At 34.5% G+C, this 20,462-nt stretch overlaps 3 protein-coding genes and 1 long non-coding RNA gene across 9 annotated transcripts; 2 read left to right on the forward strand and 2 right to left on the reverse strand.

Annotated features, from left to right (window-relative positions):
• Positions 1–471: 471 nt before the first annotated feature.
• Positions 472–4,119, forward strand: LOC108487122 (uncharacterized). Its single transcript, XM_017791364.2, has 2 exons — positions 472–1,226; positions 3,540–4,119. The coding sequence occupies exons 1-2, from the start codon at positions 832–834 to the stop codon at positions 3,793–3,795; spliced, it is 651 nt and encodes a 216-aa protein (XP_017646853.1). The 5' UTR covers positions 472–831; the 3' UTR covers positions 3,796–4,119.
• A 774-nt stretch (positions 4,120–4,893) lies between these two features.
• Positions 4,894–11,703, forward strand: LOC108489114 (calcium sensing receptor, chloroplastic). 6 transcript variants are annotated; one of them, XM_017793406.2, is made up of 14 exons: positions 4,894–5,179; positions 5,617–5,722; positions 6,199–7,071; positions 7,394–7,494; positions 7,591–7,705; positions 7,926–8,003; positions 8,164–8,256; positions 8,460–8,543; positions 9,124–9,222; positions 9,789–9,851; positions 10,069–10,099; positions 10,340–10,386; positions 10,993–11,051; positions 11,170–11,703. In XM_017793406.2, the coding sequence occupies exons 2-14, from the start codon at positions 5,675–5,677 to the stop codon at positions 11,384–11,386; spliced, it is 1,908 nt and encodes a 635-aa protein (XP_017648895.1). In that variant the 5' UTR covers positions 4,894–5,179; positions 5,617–5,674; the 3' UTR covers positions 11,387–11,703. The 6 variants fall into 6 exon arrangements, with proteins under 6 accessions (XP_017648895.1, XP_017648897.1, XP_052876178.1 ...); XM_017793408.2 differs by having other exon boundaries at positions 5,620–5,722; XM_053020218.1 differs by having other exon boundaries at positions 5,168–5,272; positions 5,620–5,722.
• A 729-nt stretch (positions 11,704–12,432) lies between these two features.
• On the reverse strand, positions 12,433–16,095 carry LOC108489113 (stromal 70 kDa heat shock-related protein, chloroplastic). The gene is made up of 8 exons (XM_017793404.2): positions 15,264–16,095; positions 14,777–15,029; positions 14,584–14,663; positions 14,347–14,489; positions 14,156–14,254; positions 13,813–14,002; positions 13,252–13,650; positions 12,433–13,098 (listed from the first exon to the last, which is right to left on the reverse strand). Exons 1-8 carry the CDS (start codon positions 15,816–15,818, stop codon positions 12,697–12,699), a joined length of 2,121 nt encoding a protein of 706 aa, XP_017648893.1. The 5' UTR covers positions 15,819–16,095; the 3' UTR covers positions 12,433–12,696.
• A 1,021-nt stretch (positions 16,096–17,116) lies between these two features.
• Positions 17,117–18,168, reverse strand: LOC128281989 (uncharacterized). Its single transcript, XR_008272300.1, has 2 exons — positions 17,643–18,168; positions 17,117–17,488 (listed from the first exon to the last, which is right to left on the reverse strand). It is a non-coding gene; the product is annotated as an uncharacterized LOC128281989 (long non-coding RNA).
• Positions 18,169–20,462: the final 2,294 nt, after the last annotated feature.

The raw sequence follows: 20,462 nt of genomic DNA on the forward strand, positions 1-20,462 counted from the left end.
AAATTTACAAAAAAATATATGTATATAAATTCAAAAGTATAAAAATTCTAAAAATTATTTAAAATTTTCAAAAAAAACTCAATAAAATGTACATAAATTTAAAAAAATAAAATATTCAATAATTTATAAGACTTTGAATATTAGTAATTTTATAAAATTTTAATATTTTGTAAAATTTCTTGAGTTCTGATTTTTTAATTTGAAAAATTCTAAAACTGTAATTATTTATAAAATTTTAATGTGTTTGATAATGTAGCAAGTATAGTTAGCTAATGACATAGTATGTGTACCATGTTTAATATTTTGATTAATCCACGTCATCCTCTTTTGATATTAAAAAGTATATTTTGGGAGGACTCGAAGACTAGCTGGGTAGCGATGGTGCAAGAGTCTTCAGGTATGTGTTGGATGAGTTGTCTTTCCGATAGACTTTGATTGCATATCTTCCCGCCTTGTATTTCTGATGCTTCCTATGGTGTAATCAATAGGGAAGAGAAGAGGGTTTTAGGAAGGGCTGGGCCTGGGGGATAGTGTTTTACTCTCCCACCCACGTGGTTTTGCGTTGAATAAAAATCTTTCTTTAACTATTAATTTTTGTTTGACCGGTTTAACCGGTTTCTTTTGGCTTTGTTAAGGTGAGCTGAGGGGAAGACGCTTGTTTTAGAATTTTTCTCTTTTTTGCGCTCGCCTTCTTTATAATATTTACTCGTTATCAAAACTCGGAACAAAACAGAAACCCTCCAAAATTTTCAAAACCCCCCAATTTAGTTAAAAAAAAAAAAGTGCGCCAACTCGATTTCCCCATCCTGCACCACCGTATCACCTCCAGTTATGGCTGATTCCATTACAATCGATGGCACCGACGAGGACTTGGCCCTCTCCAAGTCCGACTACCTGAGCCGACAAGAGGTGCTTCGTCGGCGGTCACGGCGGGTGAAGCAGCTGGCGAGGCTCTACAAAGCTCACTACTGGAGTCTAATGGAGGAGCTCAAGAGAAAGCACAAGGAATACTATTGGCTGTATGGAAAAAGCCCCTTCAAAGAAGACGAGAAGAAGAATGGCGAACAGAACGATGAAAATAATAAGTTAGGGTTAGGGTTTCAGCTCAAGTGTCAGATTTCAGATTGCAAAGATAAAGCGATGGCGTTGACTCGGTTTTGTCATAAGCATATTTTGAAGGATACAAATCAGATCCTATATCGAGGCTGTAATTTTCCTATCAAGAGGTTAGTTCTTTTTATATAATTCACGATTTTATTTTTATGTGATTTCTGCTTTTTTTTCTTAAGCGCGATTCCTTCTATAAGTTCAATTAGGGTTTAATTGTAATTGATTTATTAGGGAAAATCATGAATTTTTTTTCCTTTCTTTTTTTTTTGGTGATCTTGGTAATATTTATGCACTTGGATTTACTGAATTTGGGAAATTGAATTTATTAATGAGTCTTCCTCTTGTTTAGAACATAAAGTTTTGATCCTGTACGGTGATATGAGGAATCTTGAGCGAGCGATCTTAAGAATATCAACATTAAGTTGAGAGTCTTTTTTAAGTAGATGCTATTTTCTTTTCCAACCACAGTTTTGTTGTGAATGGGATAAGGTATTCGGCTATTTAAAGATGCTTTGTGTGTTGAAACAATGAAGTGGTTTTGGCAGTCTCTAGAGAAAGAACATATGATGGAATTTAAATGCCATTGCAACTATGGTGTGTTCTTGTGAATATGGTTTATTTCTTTTTTATTTTCTCTCATGTCATAGAGGATCCTTGATTAGATGTTTTAGTAGGAGAAGAAGTTTCTATGATTGATGTGAGTGACCAAGTGTTATTAGAGAGAATGTCATATATGTTCTAATTAACCATGAGGTTGCATTTACCGGGCAATATTTGTTGTAAGATAGGTTAAGATAATATATATGTGTAGATGGTCTTTGGTTTGTAATCTTATGCCCCAAACCTAAAGGAATGAAATAATTTATAGAAAAAAGAGAATGAAGTTGTTGTGTGTGGCATATGGTCATGCTTAAGAAAGGTTGAAGAGAGTTTTGGCTTTGGTTGCCTCAATCTCTTGAAAGCATTCCAAAAATTTGGATTGATATTAACTCTTCTGTGGATACAAGCTATTTTGCTTCAACTCATCATTTTTATTGAAGTATTCATGTCTGACCCTTGTGTCTGAGACATAGATATGGGGGTATGACCTTCAAGGATCCTCCAAATATATGGAAAAAAAAAATAGAAAAATCTAACAATACCCTTGTAGGACACACGCCTGTAACCAACACTCAAGCATGAGGCCAAGATACATAGGATATGAAAACTAATCCTACCTGTTATGTCATAGTCTCAGCTTTCGTCTCCACTGATTAAATTGTCTTTTGATGTTTACTTCAGTCATTTGGGATAATATTCAATTCGACTATATTGTAAAATTTGGGGCTTAGATGCATGGGATGTTAATGCTCATATGCTTGGTATGTGATTTTACTACAGGAATTTTGTTTTGTTCGCGAAAATTAATTTAAATAATATATATGGGATTATTGGACTGGACCACTGCCACATGTTAGCTAACCACCTTATACTATATTAAGTTCTGTGAGTTCTGCACCTGCAATTGAGACTTGGATATCGATATTTTATTTACTACCTATATAAATGACAATGGGCCTTTTGGCATGGCTGGGGCTTCACTAAAGAAGTGCTATTGGAGACAGAGTCACTAACATAGTTAACCTGATTCACTTGATGTGCAACTACCATGAGTGTTCTGCAAATTTAATGCAGAAGTGCTGTATGGTGTTGAAAAATATTTTTATTAATTTTCTTCTTAGTAAATAAAAATAAAATATTCAATGTTATTAAACTAAATGATAGGTTTTGAGAAAATAATTTTTCTGTTAATTAGACATAAAACATAAATGAATGAAATCAAGGGGAAGTAAAAGGAATGATGAATGTGGAAAAGTTATAATTTTCCAATAGTTTAAAGGGCAAAGTGAGAATGCAAAAGAATTTCATTGAATGTGACTATAGATGAGCTCTTTCTTGAAGATGCTTTGGTTTATTGTTTTGTCTGAAAACCACAATGGGATTCCTGCATAGGCTAGAAAAATTTTAGACCTTCAAGAGCAAAAGACATTACTTCTACCTTTGTTGCAGAAAAATTCATTCATGAGCTAGGCCAAATACACATTAAAACTAGACATTGGATCTGTTGCTCTGTCCATTTTGGACATTTGGGATCTGCATGCTAGGGCACACATAGGTTACACAATTTTTAGATGTTGCCTTAGTGGTGCCAATTACTATCATACCTCTGCTCGAGTAGGATAACAACTGCTTCATTTATGGTTGGCTTTATTTCTTATGTAGGTCACTATATTGGATAACCATGTCTATCCATGCCTGAGTTTGTGTTTCTTGTAATACTTTCTTACTACATTTTTTCTTGCATGGTTTTTTGGCCGAAGTGGTCAAAAGTTGAGCCTTATAATATATTAGTTTTAGTAAATTTAAGAAACGGTATCTTTTATATATAGTGGGCAGCTTTGCAAGAAACCAATCCTAAGATCTATTAATCCTCCTCATTGCCCCGTCCATGCTCAAGCGGCTGAAAAACATCTTCAACGAGCATTGAAAAGGGCAGGCCTTAATGTCTCTTCTCCAAGTAAGCTCGCTCCGAAGTTGCATGTTGTTGTTGCCGAGTATGTTCGTCAGATTCAATCTAAAAGAAGAGAAGCACAACGAAAATCAGCAACTAAAATCAAGATTGAAGAGAAAACTAGTGAAAGTTGAATATTATTTCGCAAAACATGTTAAGCCAACAGAAATAGGTAGCTTTATTGCTGCTGGCGGCGCTTCCATATTTCAGTGTCTAGGCCTAGTATGAGTGAAAATGCTGTGAGACACTGGATATGTGCATTGAAGGTTATTATTTTTGCATGTTATGTGAAGGTAGCTTTTTGTTGTTGCCCATTATTTTTTAACCTTTTGGTATTGTTCGGTTTTGACGTTAAGTTTTATATATTCCTTCCTTTACGTGTATTGACTTCATTTTTCATTGAAAATGTAATAATAAAAAAAAGAGCTTCGACTTTCTGGATTTTCACTTTTCATAAAGTGTGAGAATTCAACTTTTGGTGAATGAACAGTTAATAAAACCAACGAATGAAATTTAACATATCGGTTCGATTTGTATAACCTATTGAATTGAAAGAAAGTTAAATATTGAACCTTTCATTTCAATGTTAAATGATTAAAAAAAAAAATATTGGAATAAACCATGTGTCGTAGCTTTGATCCATTTTTTTTATTTATTTAAAATAAGAGAGTTTTAAATATTTTTAAGATGAATGTTCTTTTTCTCTATTTTACGAGTAAAAATCAAGGGGCTTTTAATTTCCGTAAAAAACACTTGAAGTTTCTGTCAACCAATAATTTGATTCACATTATAATATGCTGAATATAATCCTACATGATTATACTTGTATTCCACCACATCATATTCTCTCCAAATAACATAAATTTTATGCTTCTTTGTGCAGACCTGCAGTCGGTCACTAATTTCCACAATTTTGTTGCAAACATGAGGACAATTTCAATATTTCTTGCTTTACACACTATGATAAATACAGCAAAGCAGCTGTTGGAGTCATCAATGGAAAGCCATTAAGACTAACTAATTTTACCTTTTCAGGGTACCATCTCTGGACTGCAACATATAAGACAGCCTCCCATTAGCATTTTAAATAAATCATATTACATTTCAAGTCCACAATAATTCCCATACACTTGTCCCTTTTCGTTCAACAATTTGACCCATTTACTTTTTAACCTTCCTTTGATATATATATATATATTTACTGACATTTTACGTGAATCAAGTAAGCAAGTCGAATCAGATACCTTTTTTTTTTAGATTTTATTTTATTTTTGTATTTCCTAGTTTGATTGGTGATGCGATGGTGAAACTGACAACGAAATTTTCGTCCCCACAAAACCAAAACGAGAGGCAAAGAGGAGCCAACTCAGCCCATCCATAGATTAAGAAGCTAATGGGCATTGCAATGGCTTCGACAAGCCACACGATTTTCCATCGTCTCCCGTTTCTTTTTTTGTTTTATTTATATTTTCTTCATTTTCATCTTTCTCCCTCCTACTCACTAGTATCCATTAACCTGTTAGTTCCCTTCAACTCTTCACATTCTCAACTTGTTTTTAATTTTATTTTCCTTCATTTTTTTTTTGTGTGCAATAGAGAGTGGATTACTTGGTACCAAATTTGAAGATTTTATGTTATCTTTATTTCTTTTTCATTAAAGTTTCAAGAACCCCACGTTGAGGAATCTATTTGTTTAGTGTTGGTGTTTCTGGCATTTGTGTATTGTTAAATGCAATGTGTCCAGAGATTTGAAGGAACTCAATAAAGGAATCAGTTTAACAAATGGCTTAAGCTCTATCCTACTGATACTTTTGATTCACTTTGACCTTGAATTATCCTAAAAGTTTTCCCTTTTCGGTTTGTTTGAAGATTTCATTTTATGAACTTGGAATTTTTCTTCAAAAGGGTGTGTTTATATTGGAGATTGATGAGTTTTTTTTTTTTTTTGCTTCCAGCAGAAAATGAGAGTTTGGTGAACTTTCAAAGGTTGTAGCTATTTAGAACATTTGCGCTATGTTGCCCGTTTGCTCAGCCACCCCTGGTTCTTCTTCACATTCTCAGGTGGAGTCTTCACTTTCTTAAACCATAAATTTCTTCTTCCATGCACTAGTTGACTTGCTTGTACCGCTTTAGTTTTATCCTTGAGTTAAGTTTTATATCATTTTTTAAATTTAGATTGTTTCAAGCTCAAGTAACTAAAATTTAATAGAATTAATCAAGTTTAATTGCTTATGGAACATCAAGTTTGTTTGAATGTTTAGGTGTTTTTACAAGTTGGTTGGTCAATCACAGCTGCATTGATGGAATGCTTGTGTCTGCGTCTCAGTAAACAATATCTTTTATTTTAAGTCTTTAATATGTCCTAGTTATTTTGGGAATTTATTTTATAGGATAAATTAGTAGACGGTTATGTTTGCTTGTTTTGTCTTGCTTCCATTGCTAAGGCATTCATTTTCTCATATAACTAATGTTTTTTTATTTTCCTGAATCCTGACATTCCTTAAAACGGTATTTATTCGAAACAATGCCTCTAGCAGCTTTCTTTCCATGGTGGTTTGCGACCTTTCACTCCATTCCAAAAGGATTTTCAGTTCAGATGTAATGCGCAAGACAAGTCTGTTCTGGGAATGTCAGGAGGAAATCTCCATAGAATGTCCTTTAAACCACAAGCAATGGAACCTTTCTACACCAGTTTTGCTGAAACCACTGAACAACCAGTGCCTATGGACCTCATTAATAATTATTCTTGCCCAGAAAAGTTCAATGATGCTAAATGCAACATTTCTAATGTCTGGAGTTCTTCAGTCAAAGCAGTAAATGACTCAAACGCATTAGAAGAGAAACTTGTGGATTTAACAAACCAATCTGTAGAAAATGCCAATAATTCCATGGGGATGGTGGGATCTGAAACCATCTCAACTATTGACACAATGGTTGAGAATCCAATTGCAGCGTCTAGCACCCTGAACTTTGACAACGATTCACTATCCGGTGGAATAAACAGTCTTGATAAATTTCTGACTGGGGTTAATGAGTCCTTCAACTCTTCAGTGAACAGGGGAGAGAATGCTATGAAAAACTTATTGGATAAAATTACTTCTTCTATGACTTCTGTTACAACAAGTGCCTCTGAAGCTGTAGACAACGCTCAAGCATTAGCTGATAATAAGGTCTCTAACTTGTCAAATGATTTGAATGAAGCCTCAAATAAAGCTAATGCTTTTGCTGTTGACTTGTTGAGACGTACAATAGTTGTAGTGGAGAATTCTTTATTTAATGGCGCTTCCTTTTTTGGATATTATTATGGGTCTGCCAAGGAACGTCTTCCACCAGAGATCAAAGATGCATTAACTCTTTACGAAGAGAGAACCGGAAAAGCCTTAAAGCCTGTTGGTGCAGCCCTGCAACAGGTACCCTTTTATTTGTCATAGATATCAGTTTTGAGCATCCACAAACAAATTTCTACTTGTAGATATTAGCAAGTAGTTGGTATTAATAGGAATCAATTGAACTGGAACAATGAGTTGGAGCATATAACTTTCCTTTGTATTTACTTTTCTATGTCAATGATAAATCGTTTTTCATTAAATTCATTAATCCTCAGTTTGTTACTTAGGTCCTGCAAAATTGAAGATCTAAAGTTGAGATTCCTATCAGCTATTTCACCATTGTAGTTTAGTTGGAACCATTTTTTTTTTTCACTGAATTTGAATTTCAATTTACGTGAACCAGGTTTACACCGGCATTGAGGGGGTGGAAAGGAGTCTAGGGTTTGACCCGAGTGATCCCATTGTCCCATTTTTCCTTCTTTTTGGCACCTCAGCCTCTTTATGGTATGAATGTTCTTATGTGCTCATTTTAATTAGACATTGTCAAGAATATTTTCTTGTCTCGAATGGCGAGTTTTATTTTGTATCAGATCTGTGCAGGGTGTTTTACTGGGTATGGGCATACGGTGGTTACTCTGGGGACTTATCTCCTAAGCTAACTTTGGAGCTCTTGTCTGGAAAGGAGAATGCTTTCCTTATTGATGTCCGGCCAGAGGTAAGAGACTGTAAACTTGTCTGGGCAATGATACAATAGCATGCCTGTGAGAGGCTGACACTGTTGTCATAACGGTGTTACTGGACTCTTTTTGTATATAGTTATAAGTTGCCTTCGTAGATGGTTAATCTGTTACTCTCCTGAGGTCAAAATTACTTTTCCTATTCTATTGAATTTGAACTTTTGAAGTGGCTTATTTTTGGGTATTAACTTTGTCAAGGTCCTTAGAGAGGGAGATGGCATTCCCGATCTTCGGCGAGTAGCTCGGTTTCGTTATGCATGTGTATCTTTACCTGAGGTTTGGATAAACATCACAATCTTACCTGAAATCAATACTTTTGCTCTGCCGCTTAGTGCTAAATATGGCTCTAAGCTCTTTGCAAACTAAGCAATACGAATTGGTGTTTGCTTTTATGTTCTCTGAAGCGCTATATTTTATGGTGTTCATTGGTATTCAGGTTAATGGCTTAATGGGTAAAGTATTGAAGAGTGGAAGGGACCTTGATGACTCCTTGATTGCTGTAGTTATTCGGAACTTGAAAACCATTGAGGTTTGTATCTTGGTTTTTGTCACTACCTCTGAAGTTAGGGGGACAAACTGAAGTTATTTCTATAAATTTATTATGAGTTATTTCTTATCTAAACAGTGATCATGCACATCTAGTATTTTTCTTACTGGATCTACCTTAAGCTAAACTACTAGTTAACACGCTTTGTTACTAACCTTTGACTTTGTTCTTTCTACCACTTCTAGGACAGGTCCAAGGTCATAATTATGGATGCTGATGGTAGTCGCTCCAAAGGAATTGCAAGATCATTGAGAAATCTTGGGGTTAAGGTATGTGTTTCTGAATTTTCAGAGTACAAGAAAATTTCCTTGAGATACACAAAAATATGATGAAATAGGGGAGTCGCCTTATCAGGAATTCACAAGTGTATCATTTTTCCGTAAATTAACATTCATGTCATAGGCTCATAGTGTTGTGTTGGAAACCTGAATCAATGTGGGAGTTCACCTATTCTGAAAGATTACAGCTAGATATTTAATGACTGTCTTTGGACTAAGGAGTGAGCATATTCTGATCAAATTGAAATAACCAACATAGATGAAATCTAGTTAGATTTTGAATTTATTATTAATTTGGTCCCTTATGGTTTAGAAAAATTTACCAAACCCAAAATGCAAATATGCAAGCTCCAAATAGTTAGATCCCTAAATCCTAATCTCTCATTTCAGAATTTCAACGCTGCATTGTTGCCTGCTCTCTCAGTACAATCTAAATCCTTTTGTTAGATATCTTATCTACTAACCTCTTGCACGTCTGCCCTAGTTATTGCATTTAATGAGTTTTGTAGGTTGCTCGATACTGCAAATTAGCTTACATAAACTAATTGGTAATTTGTGCTTTACATCACAGAGACCATACTTGGTCCAGGGTGGCTTCCAATCTTGGGTGAATCAGGGTCTCCGAGTTAAGGAACTAAAGCCAGAGACAGCGCTTTCTATACTTAATGAGGTATTTCTTATGCTTTATTCCCTTTTCCCAAAAACTTTTAAGTACTGTCCAGTGCTGAACTTTTTTACCAGCACCACGAGAATATAATTTGTTTCTTTTTTTATTTTATTTTATTTTATTATTATTATTTTTTTTTGTAATTAGAAGACCTTAGCTAACACTGAAGTCATATTTGATAGACTGAACTGGTTGACCAAGATCAAATGAGGGATGGAAAATAACACTTTTTTTTTTTGAGTTAATGTGATTGATTTTAGGAGTTGTATGTAGGTTACAATCTTAGATGTTATTACTACCAAATATGATAGCTGCTTATAGCATATGATCAAAGAAATCTATTGCAATATGCTTCTAATAACACACATGTTAAACATCCGACAACATAATCAGTTGCGCATTGCTAGAAAGTCTTGCCTTAAGGACACTTCTAAGCCAAAACTGATCTAGGGTTTCAAAATATTTCATCCTTGAATTATTTGAAATAAAAATATGCTTTCTCTAACTCTTCTTTTTTATTACTTTTTAAAATTGCTAATGTAATAAATCTTAACTTGTGTTCACCACAGGAAGCTGAGGCAATTTTAGAAGATATCAATCCATCTCCAGTACAAGTTCTTGGGTATGGTGTGGTAAGACTAAGGTTCCTTGAGTGATACATATGTGCTTCAGTTTATGTACTAGTAAGATGAACCCCAAGAAAATGGTATTTTAATTACGCTAGATCGAATTGATATTAAAATGATATTTGGTATTTAGAAACATGCACTGTCATCATTGTCCTCATATGTAACACATGAATTATATCAATTGAAACCCATTAAATTCTAATAAATATCTTTGTTGCAGGGTTCCATAGCAGCAATTTATGCACTGCTAGGTGTGTATCTTGTACTTTAAATATATATATATATATATATATATTTTTAATTGAAACTCAGAAGAAATGATTGATTGTGAGTCATCAAACATGCAGTTTTCACTTTCTTCAAACTTTCATATTGTTATTTAATACTTTGTTCTCTTCAACCTAATTTTCCTGGGATTCTGTCATGCTTATGCACATCAGAAATGCTTTTTTAAAAATGTTTTTATTGATTTACCAGTTCTCTTTTTTCAGAGTGGGAGAAATCATTACAGCTTATTGGCATTCTTGGCCTTGTCCTGGTATGTTATTTCACCTGATTTAAACTGTTCTGGCCAGTCTCTTTGATATTGATTTCGTTGTTTCTCAAAGTTGAAACTAACTTCAGCATTTTGGTTGTTTTCAATGCTGTGTTTTAAAAGACAATACAGAGGTTTTAGTCAAACTAGAACTCACTGCAATCATTAAGACCCGGGTCTTCGTGTGAAATATTCTGGTTTACCATAGTAAAACTGATTCATTATAAAATAGCCATCAGTGATTCACTCCAAATAGCCACAGTTAAACCAGAAATAAGGACCTATGTTTCCTGAGTCCCATGAAGATGTATATGGTTTTCACGGCAAAAATGGTTTGATATCTGATTGCCATGTACTTAAATGCCCCCTTTTACATTGAGTGGGTTCCTTTGATGCCTAAAGTGATATCGATCCACTGTAGAGGATAAGTTGACTTTTGCTCCTTGCATGTACTAATGCGACATTGAACTGTTGCTTTTAGTTGAGGCTTAGTGCTGAACCTCCTTGGTTATATGTTAAAGAGAATATTTTAGCAGTTAAGTTGAATTTGGCCCTCCAGTAATGGTGATTTTCTAATGCTTATTCATTGCTGGCTTATGACTCCACCAGACCGTTTACCGGAGGGTCTCTTCATATGAGAATGCTGAAGATCTGAAGAAAGATTTGACGTAAGTCCTCTATAACACTACTACATGTGTGACCAATAATTTGATCTGTAAACTGATTTTACCTAATTTCAGCGGCCGGCAATGATATTTTTGTTCCATCTTTGTAACCTTTCACCAGGTTGTTGTTGGGTCCTGCTAAAGTTGGAGCTGTGGCATATTCATGGATTGCTGGGAAGTTAGAGACCAATGGCATTGGACTTTCGACCTCACCTTCATCCTTAGATGTTCAAAACCGAGTGTTGCAGGCTGCTGCGAAGCTTGAATCTCAACCATCCAATGCAGAAGATCCATCGATTACTCCAATAAATGAGAAAGTAGATCTCTCGGAAGCATAGGGTCTTGGATTTCATCATCATCATATTGGTGAAATGCAAGTTGACCTGCCTCACTGATATAATATTTTCAATACCCTAAGAATGAGTCTTGTACATTAGTGTTACATCAACAAGAGTTGTATACTAATAATAATCATTGAACAAATAATACCAGCCAAACCAATAAACAAGTTTGAAAATTGCTTTCAAACTTGTGGCTCAACTTAGCTTAGTTTGGTGGTTTTGGTTAGAAATTGGCGAACCGTATGCAGAATATATGTTACTGGTTTTAGTATATGTTTAATTATCATTCGCAAGTTGACCTTCATATTTAATAAGCGGGTCTTACACATTTGAATGGAGATGATAAATGTATTGAATATTAATGGATGAAAACCTAATAGACTGGATTTTAACTCATTATATCCAACACATTCTATATCAAACAGGACACAGTCAAATTCAAATCCAAACTGTTCTAAATGAACTGGAGAATTGGTCTGTCCATAATTATTGTGACTTTGAATCCCACACTGAAAAGTATGACGTTCTGTAGGGATGGAGTTTATGTGAGCCTAAGTTCTTTGATTCTGACCGCCATCTTTTGCAAGGTGGTTATTAGATTGTAAATATCAGTTGGTATTAAAGACAGCTATCGTAACTCACAGTAACAATTGCGTAACCAATAATGACATTGTATTATACTGTATTTGATCGTGGTTAAAGAAACTAATGTAGGTGTCGTATGTCCGAAACATGATAGATTATTATATGTTTGATCGAAAAGTAGTGCAGGTGTCAGTGGGTGTGTAACATGATGAACTAATATTTTCATTTTGATGATTGGGGGAGAAAAGCCCAATCTCTGTCGGATACTCCAAGTAATATCAAGAAGTTAAAAAAATTGATTTCATTACTTGAGTCTTTGGAAGTTTAGGAGGGGGCGTGTTACGAGTATAATGCCAGTAATTGTGCGCCTATAATGCCAGTAGACAGCTTGTTTGAGGAGAATATACATCATGTGGCAATTGTCAGGGATCCATGAAGCAGACTAGAATTCCACAAGGTAGACCCTAAAGACTTTTAACTTTCATTCCTTCAATATAGGAGCCAAATCAAGAAACCCATTGACAATTGAAACAATGTTCCTGGGCTTTAAACACCCATATGCATTCTATATTTCGTGCTTCATCCTCTCTACTCCTAAAACCAATTGTTTTCTTTCACTACCAAGGAACAAAATTGATAGGAAATTCAATCCACCCCCCTCCCCCACATCAACGATCCACAAAAAAAACACAATTCTCGTACCTGGTTCAAACACTACCTTTTTATTTGCTGTCTGTGAAATCTGCATCAATTACGTCCCCATCAGGCCCCTTGTTTGATGAATCTGAAGGTCCAGTTTCACCACCAGGTGCAGGTCCACCAGGACCTCCTGCTGCACCGGGTTGGTTGTAGAGTGACTGGCCAAGCTGCATCACTTCTTGGTTGAGGGCAGCCATGGCATCCTTCATACCTTGTGTTGAGCCCCCTGAAATTGCATCCCTAAGCTCCTGCAATTTTGCCTCTACTTTCTCTTTCACTGGACCGGGAACCTTGTCTCCGAGCTCTTTCAGCTGCTTCTCAGTCTGGTAGACAACAGAATCAGCCTGGTTCTTTGTGTCTATAGCATCTCTTCTCTCCTTATCCTCCTTCGAGAACTTCTCAGCTTCCTTCACCATTCGATCAACCTGCATATTTTAACAACAGAATGGGCAATGGTTAATGATCAATTCTTGCATCCAATCCCAATGAACATGCACAAATTCAAGTCATGAAATATGTGCAAAGAACTTTTAGATGGCTTCCAAGCAATTCCTCTGAGCAACAAAAGTAATGCATACCTCATCGTTTGGCAAGGTACTTGCACCGGTGATAGTGATGTCCTGCTTCTTACCAGTTCCCTTATCAACAGCAGTGACAGAGAGGATACCATTGGCATCAATGTCAAATTTGACTTCAATCTGTGGAACCCCACGTGGTGCTGGTGGGATACCATCGAGACGGAAGCTGCCAAGAGATTTGTTATCCCTAACAAACTCTCTTTCACCTTGGAGTACATTAATCTCGACACTTGTCTGACCATCAGCAGCAGTTGAAAACACTTCTGATTTGGAGGTTGGCAGCGTAGTGTTTCTTGGGATAATTTTGGTCATAACACCACCAAGAGTTTCTAGACCAAGTGACAAAGGACTCACATCCAAAAGCACAATATCACTGACATCTCCAGATAAAACACCAGCCTACAACCAATTGAGAGACATAAGGAAAAACATTAAAAATAGAACTGATAAACAATAATAAGACATATTGCAATCAAATCTATAACCAACCCTGCCGCATTCAACTGAAAAGGAACGATAACTATAGAGCTATCAATATAACTTGAACAAGAATAAACCCACCTGAACTGCAGCCCCCAAGGCAACAACTTCATCTGGGTTGACTGTCACATTCGGTTCCTTGCCAGTCATCTTCCTCACAAGTTCCTGAACAGCAGGAATACGTGTTGATCCACCAACAAGGATAACCTCATCTATGTCTTTAAAGGAAAGTTTAGCATCCCTCAAAGAATTCTCTACGGGTGTCTTTAGCCTTCAGATTTCATTAAATACACAAGAGAAACTTAAAACCCTAGTGATTAAGCCCAAAAATTAGGAACAACATCAACATATTCTTCTTTTCCTTCTTGGTCCTTTTTTTTTAAAATTAAACATGATAAAAAATTATTAAAATGATAATAACTACCTGTCAAGTAGGTCTGAGCACAATTCCTCAAATTTAACCCTGGTTATGGTGGTCTCAATGTGTTTAGGTCCATCTGCTGTGGCAGTAATGAAAGGTAAACTGGAACCCAAAAAGAAAAGTCTTTGTCATTAAGCACCGAGTAGAAAGTGCAAAAATGGAAGACATACACACAAAGAAGGGGAGAGAGATACCTTATGTTTGCCTGAGTCAAAGAAGATAACTCCATTTTAGCTTTCTCAGCTGTCTCAGTTAACCGCTGAAGAGCTTGTTTGTCTTTCAAAAGATCTATGCCTTCATCCCTCTTAAAGTTTTCAGCAAGCCAGTCTACAATTCTCTGCGCATAAAATATGACACATATGACATGCTTCAGCACTGAAAGATACAACTAACCCAAAGAAGAATGTTCAAAATTCATCAAGTACACCTACCTTATCAAAGTCATCACCACCTAAATGTGTGTCTCCAGATGTAGAGAGCACCTCAAACACTCCATCACCAACCTCAAGCACTATAACATATTAAACAAATAGGCAATCAAACATTTTCTAATATCTTCACCAATAAAGGATAAATGAAATCACTATACATGTAGATAAATAGTTTCTCATCTATCTAACATACCTGAGACATCAAAGGTACCACCTCCGAGATCGAACACAAGGATGGTTTCATTGTTCTTCTTCTCAAACCCATATGCCAGAGAGGCAGCAGTAGGTTCATTGATAATCCTAAGAACTTCTAACCCAGCAATTCGACCAGCATCCTTTGTGGCAGTCCTTTGGGAATCATTGAAGTAAGCAGGGACAGTAACAACAGCTTTGGTCACTTTATCGTTCAAAAACTTCGAAGCATCATCGACAAGCTTTCTCAAAACCTATATCCAAAAATAGAAACAACCCATTAGCCATAGAAAGATTCCATTACCCTTAAAAAGCTTCATCCGTAATGCATTCATTGCCAATAAACTCAAAGTTCCATAAATTTGGTTTTCAAAACATTTTCAATTTCTCAAACTTCCAAGTTAAATAAGCTCAATAAACATAGCAAAGACAACCCAATTCATGACTCGATATAGCAGTGAAAGTAAGAAGCCGTTAATATAACATACTTGAGCTGAGATTTCCTCGGCGGCGAATTGTTTACCAATGGCAGGACAATCAAGCTTAACATTCCCATTATCATCTCTAATAACCTTATAAGAAACCTGTTTCGATTCCTCATCCACTTCCGACATCTTCCTTCCAATAAACCTTTTCACAGAGAAAAACGTGTTCTCAGGGTTCACAACGGCTTGTCGTTTCGCTATCTGCCCTACTAACCTATCCCCAGTCTTCGTATACGCCACCACGGACGGCGTCGTCCTCTGCCCTTCAGCATTCGTTACAATAGTGGGCTTCCCTCCTTCCATGGCCGCCACCGCCGAGTTAGTAGTCCCGAGATCGATTCCGACCACTTTCTCGTTCACAACTCTCACTGGCCCAACGCTGCAGCGTTTACCGTTGTTGTTGGTCTTAGCGAGTCGTAGGAAAGCGGCGTTCAACGGCGACTTTTTGTGCAGTCTTTGGCCCAAGAAAACCGTTCTGGGTGAATGGTGGTTGGGTTTTCTTGAAGAAGCGAAACCAATACCACCAAGGACATGGATTTGGGCAGTTGAGGAAGCCATTTCTTTTTTTTCTTTTTTTTTTCAGATGTAACTAATTAAAATAGCAATCAAAAGAAGAAGGAATTGAAAGTGGATAAACTGAGAAGAACCCAAAATTCCCAGAGAGACAGAGTTTGAAATGGGGAGAAAGCAAAGGCAACAAAAGCTGAGTTGGGTTTGGGGTTGGGAAGAACTAAGAAGATAAGAGAGGCGGAGAAGGTTAGAGAAGAGATTCCAGAATGATCTCAAGAGTTGGGTTTTGAGGACCATTCGATTTGATAATTTGTCACTGTTTGGATGCCAAGAAAGATCCAGTCAGGTGTTAGGAACTTTGGGCTGAACAAAGCCCCAAAAGCCCAAGAAAAAAGTTTCCAATGTTTTACCTTTTAATTATTTTTAATGAAAATACTTAATTTAATTTTTGAATAAAACTATATCTGTCTATCTATGTGATTTGATTAAGCTGGAACCCATCAACCAATTTAAAAAGTAATTTAAACCGATAAATCAAACAATTTTAAAAAGCTAAAAAGTAAAATTATATCTTACAAATTTATTAAAAATTTTAATTTTAGTTTAAAATTACAGATTCCATTTTTTTTAAATTAATACAATTATAATATGAATTTTAATTTTATATTAATATTTATATTAACAGTAAATAAATACAATTTCATTAATATTAAAATTAAATAAAATAAATACACTTTCATATTCTTCACAACTCTTCACTTTCAGCAGTTCAAAAGTCAAAGTAGAATTGAATCAAGAGCTAAGATTGAAATCATGCATTCTAGTTTTAGACTGCTGCTGCAATTTTGTTATATCTCAATTTGCAGCAGCATGAGAGAGGACGGTGGTGGGGGAAGTAGGGGAGGGAGGCTGACGGGGTTGGGGAATTTTATTTTATTTAATATTAATATAATTATCTTTATTTACTATTAATTTATCTGTTTGAGATTATTTTAAATTTAATCTGTTTGAGATATTTAATTTTTTTAAAAATAATTTGATTAAATTTAAAAGCTATGATAAAGGTATACATTATTTATCTTAACATTGTATTATTTAATTTAAATTTAAAATAATTGGATATATAAATTTGTTAAAATAAAAATTATCACAACTATTGTATACAATCTATCTCAATTTATTTTTTAGCATTTTACGTTGTTACTTTTAATTGTTTTTTCAGCATTTTTAAGTAAATTATTGAAATTCACCTAATTAAAATAATGTTTTTTTTAACTTTTGCCACTTTAAATTTTTTTATCAATTTAATCATTAAAATATTTTTTAAAAATAATCACTCAGCCACGTCAGCAATTTTATATTTTGTTGTAAAATTTACAAAATGGAATATTCTTTTTTTAGTCACTTTAAGAATTACAAACTTTTTAATCTAACACCCCCCATCAGTAAACAACCGACCGTCATCATCATCGGCGGCCGGCGTCCAGGTCATCCTCCAATTAGCCAACTTAGCCAAACGGAAACCAACTGCAATTAATTTGCATGAATCTTGCCAACAAATTACTACAGCTGATGCATTTGTGGAAGTTAAAAATTCGATAAAGAAACATCAAAGAACTGACCATTGATTGAGAACTTGAGGCTGATCTGGTCAGAAATGTTTGAATTTGGATCATCAATTTCCATCCCCGCTGCTTCGTTAACCTTTGCCATAATACCTTCAAAAAAGAAAAAACCAATAAGATTGCATGTGACAACGAAAATGACAGAAGTTTTTGACAGAAAAAATTCAACCAAAAATATAAAGGCATTTTACCGGTGAGCAAACAGAGTGTAGAGATCTAGACATTTTGACAGTACCGAAGGCGTTACCTTTGGATTAATCTAGTGGTAATGAAGAAAGCACCACCAATCTCGATTTCGTAGGCCTAGGCTGTTTTTTGCTGGACCTTTAATTTGTTGCCGGAAGTTTCCGCCAACGGAGGATTTGAATCTCGTTGATGTTTTGGTTTATGGAGATGGTGGTGATATGGGGGAGGTGACAAAGTCGTTTACATGAAACGGAGGCGGGAAAGACCGTCGAAGAATCCAGCGAGAATCATGTCTTCGTTAGCGCCGGTGCCGGTGTCGGTACCTCGGAGGAAGAAGGACGAAGAAGATGTTGCTTTATATGCTTGGATGGCAGGAATCTTGTGCTTTGTGATCGCCAGTGAGTTTCGAAATTTTTTATTGGTTGATCCAAAAATGTAATGAAATGAAAAGAAATTTTTAGTTAATTGTCCAATAATAAGCTGAAAGATAGAGTTATTGTTTGAGTGGAGTTGAGAGTTTTGCCAAGTTAAAGCTGAAATTTAAGTGACGTTTGCCTCTATTAAGCTTGTCTGATTCCAGAATAATTGCGGTTGATTACGGGATAGTTTGGTATTGTTTTTTTAAGGTAAATTTATTGATTTATTCAATAAATGGAATCATATAATTTTTAAAAAAAATAGTAAATACTCGTAGTAGATAGTGAAGGACAAGCTCTATCAACACAACAAAGGTTTTAACCTCAGCGCATCAATAGAATATTATGACATGTTGACAATTAACTTTGTCACAACTCAAGCACGACATATTTAGAGTGATTGTAAGCACTTAATACGATAATGAAATCAGTCCCGAATGGTCTAAAGCGGAAAGTAAATATCGACAAAAGAATCGAGCATTCACCAAACTAAAGAGGACAACAACAAAATTATCCCTAAAATCACTTGTAAAATTAAGATTGCATGCATAAGGAAGACTAAAAAACATGCTACAAGAGCAGACAAAAACTTCTAAAACTGAAGACTTCTTAAACAATAGAAAAACAAACAAAAAAAATATAAAACTTAAGATAACACGAGTCTAAATCAACACATGAAATCATTTATTATTTTGAAATGTTCTCAAAACAAAAACAGATTAAGAAGTTAACTACCCACTTTCCAAGAAAAACTATTGGTCGCTAGTGGAGTTTTAGCGAATGATAGGCACCATCATCTGTACATCATAACTTGTGAAGAAACAAAGATAACCACAAAATAGATCTACAAATTGAAAAGAGAGAAGACAGGTAAAAACTCGTTTTTCAGAAGTGTTGGAAACGGTAGTTTCAGGGCCACAAATCTGACGAGTGAGTCCGTAGATATTATTATTTAATAGTTACGAGTCAAGTATAGAATTACATTGAAATTTGATTTAATGATTTTTGTTAATTGAACGAATTATTAGGTTCAAGTGGTATGTCTCTAAAGTCAAGTGATTTTAGAAAATAAGATATCGGACCTCATTTCTATAAACCAAGCCCGTCAATATTTTATTAGATATGTACGAAGTGTTATTAAGGTTATATTAAAATTTAATTAAGAAATTTTAATGTTTAGATAATTAATTAATTAAAAGGATTAAATTGTAAAAAATATAAAATTTAATCACTATTGAATTATAATAATTAGATGACTTAATTATTAAATGAGGGAGGACTGTTATGACAATTATACCATGTTATAACTTAATGGACGGTTGTAGGTTGGTGTTTTGGTTTAATTGAATGTTTTACTAAAAGGCTAAATTTAGTAATTAAATCTAAGTAAAATAAAATAAAACAACATCATCTTCCTAAAGAGACTTGGCTGAGGAATTTGAAGATGAATAACACAATTTTTTAAAGCTTAAGGTTGGCCCATCATTAGTTTCTTGCAGGTGAGTTTCGTTTAAACTCGTTTCTTATATTTTTTTATATTTTTTAGATCGTTGTAATTAGGTCTAGTTAACTTATATTTTTGTTTTCAAAACTTTAAAGATTTTAGATTTTTCCTTTAATGAATCTAAGTTATTCTTGATGTTAAATAATGAATTTGTAATCTTGATTGTTGTTTAGGATTATTTTGTAAAGTAATTTTAGTTAGTTTTAGTTTAATGACTAATTTGATAAAATATTAAAATTTACATGGAATTCTTGTGATATTTGAATAATTGTGGACTGCATAAGTATAGAAAGAAATTCGGCTAGCATGAGAAATTGTGAAATTTTGATAAATCTAGAATTTCGGGTTTGGGGACTAAATTGTGATAAATGTAAAAGTTTAAGGAAAATGTGTAAATAATAAAAACTTAAGTTCATATGCATAAAAATGAGTTGGAATATGTGTTTGAATTTGAATTTGATAAATTGAATTTAATCATTATAGATTAAGAAACGAACCAATTGGATTTAAATTGATGAAAAGCTAAAGTTTTGCACTAGTCATTGGCTTTGTTTTTGCAACCATTTAATCGAAGTAAGTTTGTATAATAATTTAATATATCACTAGTTGATTTACGTATTTGTTAACAAATAATTATGTTATGTATAATGTATATGCTTATTGTGTCATATACTGAATTGGATGAAATTGTCTTAGTGAGTTAATAGATGGAATTGATGAAAAATGTGAGTTACATGAATACAAGTATGAAATGATATAAACCAAAAGGAAAAGATCATAGTTGAAAGATACTATGGCATTATATTCGAAAAGAAAAAGTCCATAGTTGAAAGATACTATGACATTATAATAATAATAAAAAAGACCATAGTTGAAAGATACTATAGCATTAAATCGAAAATGAAAAACAATAGTTGAAAGATAATATGACATCTTTTGGGGATTGTGTAAGACCGAGGTT

The sequence above is a fragment of the Gossypium arboreum genome, chromosome 10 (genome assembly GCF_025698485.1).
Source record: "Gossypium arboreum isolate Shixiya-1 chromosome 10, ASM2569848v2, whole genome shotgun sequence".
In the NCBI taxonomy this organism is placed as follows: Eukaryota; Viridiplantae; Streptophyta; class Magnoliopsida; order Malvales; family Malvaceae; genus Gossypium; species Gossypium arboreum.

Coding starts and splice junctions, on each gene's coding strand:
- LOC108487122 (XM_017791364.2), top strand. CDS start 832: ATGGCTGATTCCATTACAATCGATGGCACCGACGAGGACTTGGCCCTC. Junction 1,227..3,539: donor TGTAATTTTCCTATCAAGAG/GTTAGTTCTTTT, acceptor TTTTATATATAG/TGGGCAGCTTTGCAAGAAAC.
- LOC108489114 (XM_017793406.2), top strand. CDS start 5,675: ATGTTGCCCGTTTGCTCAGCCACCCCTGGTTCTTCTTCACATTCTCAG. Junction 8,544..9,123: donor TGAGAAATCTTGGGGTTAAG/GTATGTGTTTCT, acceptor TTTACATCACAG/AGACCATACTTGGTCCAGGG. Junction 9,223..9,788: donor CGCTTTCTATACTTAATGAG/GTATTTCTTATG, acceptor TGTTCACCACAG/GAAGCTGAGGCAATTTTAGA.
- LOC108489113 (XM_017793404.2), bottom strand. CDS start 15,818: ATGGCTTCCTCAACTGCCCAAATCCATGTCCTTGGTGGTATTGGTTTC. Junction 14,664..14,776: donor TGGTACCTTTGATGTCTCAG/GTATGTTAGATA, acceptor AATATGTTATAG/TGCTTGAGGTTGGTGATGGA. Junction 14,255..14,346: donor TTGACTCAGGCAAACATAAG/GTATCTCTCTCC, acceptor TTTGGGTTCCAG/TTTACCTTTCATTACTGCCA.